This window comes from Paroedura picta, chromosome 1 (genome assembly GCF_049243985.1).
Source record: "Paroedura picta isolate Pp20150507F chromosome 1, Ppicta_v3.0, whole genome shotgun sequence".
NCBI classification, from domain to species: domain Eukaryota; kingdom Metazoa; phylum Chordata; class Lepidosauria; order Squamata; family Gekkonidae; genus Paroedura; species Paroedura picta.
In genome coordinates, this window is record NC_135369.1 from 1,823,998 (window position 1) to 1,831,230 (window position 7,233).

The window sequence follows — 7,233 nt, forward strand, 5'->3', positions numbered from 1 at the left end:
GCCAGCCCCATGCTGCGTGCGCATGGGTCAGGCATCCCCTTCCCTCTGGCCACTGGGCGGCTTTGGCAAAGTCTCCTGTAAAGGTTTCCCACGTCCTGTGCTGCCTGCAAAAGTCCCCGTGCCCCAGCCCCTTGCGTTAGACAGGCCTAAGTGTCAGACGCACAGGAAACTCACAACAAAACTTATTCAAAAGAAAATAGTTTTATTGATTAGCACTATACGCATTGGACTGAAAGTCAAATCTGACTCGAAGCCAGATTTGCCTCAGCTTATCAATACATTTCTCCCGCCCAAAACTTGACAGTTCCCAAGGAGGGGGGTTAGTGAAGAAAGACATATGTGAAACAAAAACAGGATTCCAAACTCCCATCCTTGAGAGAGGTACAAACAACCCTGTGAGCCCACAACAAGATAAGGTTAGAATAACATCACTATTCTATTTTATTGCTTACAAACTACAAGGCCGGGGCTAGCAGGCGCCAGGTCCCATTAAACAATATAACTGACATGGAGGAACTCAGGCTAATTTATGACAGAGATTCTACAATCCTGACATCCCTCCGCATTAAAACTAACTTCACTCCCCCATCTAGCCGGCATCTACCGGGCGAGGACAATCAGGAAATGCTCGATGGAAAGCCCGGAGAAGGCGGGGTGCCTTCACATTCCCTGCCTCCACCCACTCCTTGTCCCCCGAGGGGAAATCTTTCCACTCGATCAGATATTGAAGGCGACCCTTGTGCAAACGAGAGTCTAAAATTTGGTTGACTTCATAGTGGGTGTCTTTGTCGATGTAAATTGGCACAGGCTGGTTTGGAGGAGGGTGCCACTCGTCTGGGACCGGAGCTCTTCGCAGCAGGCTGGAATGAAAAACCGGATGCACATTCCTATAAGTCTTTGGTAAAGCTAGCTCAACAGTCACAGGATTAATCAGTTTTACCACTTTAAATGGCCCCACATATTTAGGGCCAAGTTTCTTAGATTTCTGCTGGCACCTCAGGTTCTTAGTAGACAAATAGGCCAGGTCTCCCACTTTCCAATCAGGTGCAGGTACTCTTTTCTTATCTGCTTGCGCTTTATAGGCCTGTTTCGCCTCTTTGAGGCTAGCAACAATTTTTGGCCAACCTGTACTGATGGTCGATGCCCATTTATTTATGTCAGGAGTCTCAGTGGAGCTGAGTTCCCAGGTGGGGGCTGTTGCCAAATCAGTCCCATACACTACTTTAAAGGGTGATACCCCTGTTGAGGCATGAACCCCATTGTTGTAGGCAAATTCAGCCAGCGGTAATAAGGAGACCCAATTGTCCTGCTGGTGATTGATAAAACAACGCAAATACTGTTCCAGGATTTGGTTTACCCTTTCGGTCTGGCCATTTGATTCAGGGTGATAACCCGAAGTGAGGGCTTGCTCCACCCCCAATAGTCTCAAGAGTTCCCTCCAAAACTTGGAAACGAACTGGGGGCCCCGATCCGTCAGGACACGTGTCGGGATCCCGTGCAGACGTACCACGTGTTCAATAAAAAGAGAAGCCAATTTTGGTGCTGAAGGCACTCCCGTACAGGGAATGAAGTGAGCCTGTTTAGAAAAAGCATCCACTACCACCCATATAACGGTGTTCCCGTGGCTGGGAGGGAGGTCCGTAATAAAGTCCAATTTCGCTCTGCCCCCGAGAATTTCTTTGACAGATAGGCCAGCGGGTGTAACTTCCCGTCCTCCCCCTCTTGGAGGATCACGGCCCCCATTGCTACGTCCGAGGAGTCTACTTGTACAGTAAATTGCTTAGAAGGGTCAGCATGGGCCAGTACTGGTTCGGACGTAAACAACAACTTTAGTTTGTCAAATGCGTCTTGACAGGGGGGAGTCCACAGAAGGGGCGTCCCCGGGCGGCTCGCCGCTTTTCCCCCTTGTTTGGTTTTCAACAAGTCAGTGAGGGGCAACGCCACTTTAGCAAAATTGGGGATGAAAGTCCTGTAAAAATTAGCGAACCCTAAGAAACTTTGCAGTTGCCTCCTGGTGCGGGGAGGTTCCCAAGCCAGCAAGTCGCGCACCTTGCCAGGGTCCATCTCAATCCCAGCCTGGGAGACACGGAACCCCAAAAACTCCACCGCATCGCGGTGGAACTCACATTTCGACAGTTTAGCAAACAACTGGTGCTTCCGCAAGCGGTTGAGCACTTCGCGGACCAGATCAGCATGACTCTCAACATTCTCAGAGTACACAAGAATATCATCAATATAAACCAACACCCCCTGGTACAATAAATCATGCATAATTTCATTAATCATATTCATGAACACGCCCGGAGCGCGGCGAGGCCGAACGGCATTACGGTGTACTCAAACTGCCCCAGGGGGGTATTAAAGGCCGTTAAATATTCGTGCCCCTTCTTGATCCGAACTCGGTAATAGGCTTCCCTCAAATCCAATTTCGTAAAAATCCGTGCCTTCCCCAAATGGCCCAACAAGTCTTTAATCAGGGGGAGCGGGTAGGCATTGCAGGTAGAGACCGCGTTCAACCCACGGTAGTCAGTACACAAACGTAGCGAACCGTCCTTTTTTTTTACAAAAAGGACCGGGGCCGCCAATGAGGACGTGGCCGGTCTAATAAAACCCCTCGCCAGGTTCTTATCCAGAAAATCCCTAAGCTCCGCCATTTCCCGGGGGCTCATGGAATAAAGTTTGGCTTTGGGGAGTGGTTCCCCTTTCTTCAATTCGATGGCACAGTCAGTTTTACGGTGGGGAGGAAGTTGGTTGCACTCGACCTCTGCGAACACATCCGCAAAGTCCCGATACTCAGGAGGGAGCGCTGCCCCCCCCGATCCCAAAGCGGCCACAATCCCCGTACTTGGGGGATCCCGCGGTCGGGCGTGCTGCTCGCAGGCGGGAGAGGTAAAGTCCACAGTCCCTTCTTTCCACTTCACTAGGGGGTCATGCTCCGTCAACCAATCCAACCCCAACACACAAGGGAAGGCAGAATGAGGGGCTACCAAAGGCTGGATTTGCTCCCAATGTTTTCTTATGTCCAAGTCCATTGGGCGCGTTTTCGCTGTGGCCTCCCCTCCGGGAGCACATTTCCCGTCTAATTGGGTGATTGGCAAGGGTTCCCTCAGCGGCACCTTTCCCACCCCCAAAGTCTCGGCCAGTGCCGGGCTCACTAGGGATTGGGTGCACCCCGAGTCCACGATACACCGGACTCCCACTGTTTTCCCCGACTTGGGGTTGGAGAGCTTGGCAGGCAGGAGTAGCAAGGGGGAATCACTCACCACGCGTTTGCCCCTGTTGGCGGCCTGCTGGCGGGGCGCCTTTACAGCAGACCGTCCTCGTTTCCCGACTGCTCCTCGGCTTGATCCTCGTCCTCCAGCCCGCTTCCCTCCTCCGAGTCGTCCACTGCTGGCACGGTCGCCACTGGCACCAGGAGAGACTTGGCACTTTTCTTTGGAGTGGTTTTCTTGGCAGGCTGGGCTTTCGGTGGGGCGCTGCTCACGGCCCTCGGAGTCGCTGTTGCTTTTGTCGGGCAGTGTGCGAGAAAGTGCCCCGCTTGGCCGCAACCCAAGCACAGCCCCTTTTCCATGCGCCGGGTGCGCTCAGACGGCTCCAACTTGGCTCGGGGCTTGGCTTTCGCCGGGGTGGAAGTTTTCGCCACGGTTTTGCCTGCCAGGACCTGCACCATCGAAGCTCGCTCCAATCGATTTTCCATCTCCCCAGCCAATTGGACCCACCCTTCGACTGTAAGCGGGTCTTCCAGGAGGAGGCATTTGTCTGCCAGAGTAGGATTGAGGCCTCCCACAAACGACAGCACGCGTTGGGGTTCCGTCCAGTCCGGCACCGAGGAAGCCAGCTCCTTAAACTCCCTGGCGTACTCGACCACTGACAACTTCCCTTGCCGGTGAGCCCTGAGTTTTTTCTCCGCGGTCTCTCGCTCGAACGGTTCCACGTACATCTGGCGCAGGGCTCTCATAAAATGGTTGTAGTCACGGATGGCTTGGGGGTGATAGCGGTACAAGTCCACGAACCACTTGGCTGCTTTGCCTTCTAGGGCTTGACCCACGAAACGCACTTTCTCCGCGTCGTCCTGGAAAGTGAACCCCATTTCCATCATGTAGGCCTGGAGGTGCACCAGGAACGTAGGAAAATCGGAGGGGTCTCCGGAAAACTTAGCCTTGAATTTATAGGTGCTCCGCATTTCCACACCCCGGAGGTGGGCCGGTAGGCGCCCCGGGCCCCAATCCGCCGGTGCCGGGGCCGGTACTGGGGGTCTTGCACCACGGCCGATGCCTCGTCCTCTCCCCGCCGCCACTCTTGCTCGTTCCGCTGCCCGCGCCGCCTCTGCTGCTCGCGCTGCCGCTCGCGCCGCTTCGCGCGCCGCTGCTGCCGCCGCCGCCTCGGCTCCCGCAACGTCCGCCGCCGCCGCTGCTGCTGCCGCCGCCGCTGCATCCTCGCCTCCGTCCGCGCCGTCCCCTCCGGCCCCATCGCCGCCCGCGCCGCCTTCGTCCTCTCGCTCCTCGTCCTCGCCTTCTTGTTCTCGCTGCGCTCTCGCTCGAGCCCCTGCCTCCGCCTCGATTTCCAGCTGCGCCCTGGCCCTGGCCAACGCCTCAGCATCCGCTGCCGCTTGCGTGTCCGCCATGCCGTGTTCCCGCAGTGCAAGCCCACCACTCACTCTTCGCAGGCTGGTATCGTGCGCACCACCACCGAGCACCTCCTTCAGCAGGCGTTGCGTTCGGCGCTTCTCCTCCGGATCCAACCGACCCGAAAGATCCTGCAGCCAGTTAGTCACCCTGTCCAGCTTGTACTGCAAGTCCTGTGTCTCACCCACAGGCTCCAGCGCGTAGCTAGGCAGTCCCAGGTGCTCCGGCCACTTCTCATCCCCAGTAGGGCGGTCGTATCTAGACAATCGCCTGCGTTGGGTGACGTGTCGTTCCAAAAATTCCTCGGGCCCCGGGGTTGTCCCCGAGATTGCCCGCATCATGCCCGAGCTGTGCGGGCCGGCACTCGCGCCGTCGCCCTGGGAGAGGTCCCAATCCAGGCCCTCTCCCTGCTCAGAAAAAGTATGTCCCTCGCCCTGCATTTTGCAGGTGAAAGGAGTTGTGAGATTTGACTTGATGTCAGACGCACAGGAAACTCACAACAAAACTTATTCAAAAGAAAATAGTTTTATTGATTAGCACTATACGCATTGGACTGAAAGTCAAATCTGACTCGAAGCCAGATTTGCCTCAGCTTATCAATACATTTCTCCCGCCCAAAACTTGACAGTTCCCAAGGAGGGGGGTTAGTGAAGAAAGACATATGTGAAACAAAAACAGGATTCCAAACTCCCATCCTTGAGAGAGGTACAAACAACCCTGTGAGCCCACAACAAGATAAGGTTAGAATAACATCACTATTCTATTTTATTGCTTACAAACTACAAGGCCGGGGCTAGCAGGCGCCAGGTCCCATTAAACAATATAACTGACATGGAGGAACTCAGGCTAATTTATGACAGAGATTCTACAATCCTGACACTAAGGTGACCAGATCTTAACATTGGTAAAGCGGGACACCATTGACCAGGGCGGTTCTAGATTGAAAATTTGGTCTATATAGAACAACAAAAAGATTCATAGAATGCATGGAGCGCAAAAATAGTACTGTAATATATATATATATCTTTAAGTTCAACATAAGTACAATTTGCCAGGTGCCCCCAGATGTCCCTCCAAAAGTGGGACAATCTTACGCTAGAGATCAGCAGCCGGGGCCAGTGGGCAGGCCCCAACAGGGGAGGGGAATGGTCTTCTCAATGGACAATGGCTCAAAGCCCCACCCTAATGCTTTTAAGAACACATTTCCCAGAAGGGCAAACGGATTCCAGAAAACTGTACCATCAATGGGCTCGTTGGAGTATTTATTAAGGCGAAAAAGAGGTTAGGGATTTGTTGATGGCTGCAAGAAAGGGGAGGGGGGGATCTGCGGTGGCCATGCGCAGAGCTCTGGAGGGCTGCAAAGCCCGGCGTGAAGGGTCACATGACTGGCTGCCTGCATTCCCAGGGAAGCCTGCACCCTAAACCCAGCCGTCTCCAGGTCTTGCCTGGCTTGGAGGAGGAGTGGAGGGGCGGATTTGCCAGGAGGCTCAGCAGGCCGAAGCCGGGGGCCTCAAAATGCAGGGAGCCTCCAGCCAAAGTGCCTCAGACCTCCGGCCCAGTCCTGGGCCTCTCTTGCACGGGCCCTCACAACCGTCTCCAGCAGGTTTCCCTGCACTCCATTTTAGAATAATACCGCCTCAAGCTGATAACTCCACACCAGTGTAGCCCACATGGTTTTCATCGTAGCAGAATATTCTATTTTATTCAACGGTTTAGGACCAGACCCCGTGGGGCAAAAGGTGGCATGCAGTGGCATGCAGAAAAAAATCAAACCCCCCCCCCCACAAATTTGCAAGATTTATTCCATGCGCTGGTCACCCTGTACATTTGGAGGCCTGTTCGCCCGTGTATTGCTGTCGGGATGCAGGGAACTGTTTTGCCGTTATCAATGAGATTTATACCTTCTTTTCATCCTCCACAAAGAGGTGGGCAATTCTACAATCATTTTATTTATTTGTTTGTTTATTTATACCGCCCTTCCCTACGGCTCTGGGCGGTTTACATAAAACACTATCAAAATCAATATAACTGTATAACAAGAACAACAACACATCAACTGGAACAATTAGAACGGCACTTGCAGCCCCAGTCAAAAGTGCCTAAATATTAGTCCAACGCCATGTGGGAGGCAGATGGAAAAGCCACAGCAGTGACAGTGCTGTCATTTGAGAGGGAGGCCTGAGAGACACTAGTCTGTAGAAAACGTGGGGGCATTCCCTGTCAGATCCATCGTTAGTAAGAATACTGTCACTGTTTTGGACAGTTGTTAAGCTGTTTTATCTCCCTATTTTGTGCACCATGAACTTTTCTCTTTGCTTCGTGCAGAAGCAGCTTCTCGCCACACTTATTTTGGATTATTGCTTGAGTTTTGTGCAGTGGCATGAAGATTTTAGGCCCAACACCCTGGCGCTGGCTGTCATTGTCCTCTGAGGTTAACGGGAAGGGTGATGTGAAGTTTCAAGCAAACAATCTTTTGCAGAAAATGGCAGAACCGGAATTTGTGTTTATGCTGCATTTTCACAAGGTCAGCAAAGCCATTCAGAAATCAGGACTGTTCCTGAGTACTTGTGCAAGATTGCACAGCTCACTTCAGGATCTTTTAAGCAAA

General features: G+C 53.0%; 1 protein-coding gene across 1 annotated transcript; it reads right to left on the reverse strand.

Moving 5' to 3' along the window:
* Window positions 1-782: 782 nt before the first annotated feature.
* On the reverse strand, window positions 783-3,785 carry LOC143827316 (uncharacterized). The gene is made up of 2 exons (XM_077317177.1): window positions 3,264-3,785; window positions 783-860 (listed from the first exon to the last, which is right to left on the reverse strand). Exon 1 carries the CDS (start codon window positions 3,695-3,697, stop codon window positions 3,305-3,307), a length of 393 nt encoding a protein of 130 aa, XP_077173292.1. The 5' UTR covers window positions 3,698-3,785; the 3' UTR covers window positions 783-860; window positions 3,264-3,304.
* Between the last annotated feature and the right edge of the window lie 3,448 nt (window positions 3,786-7,233).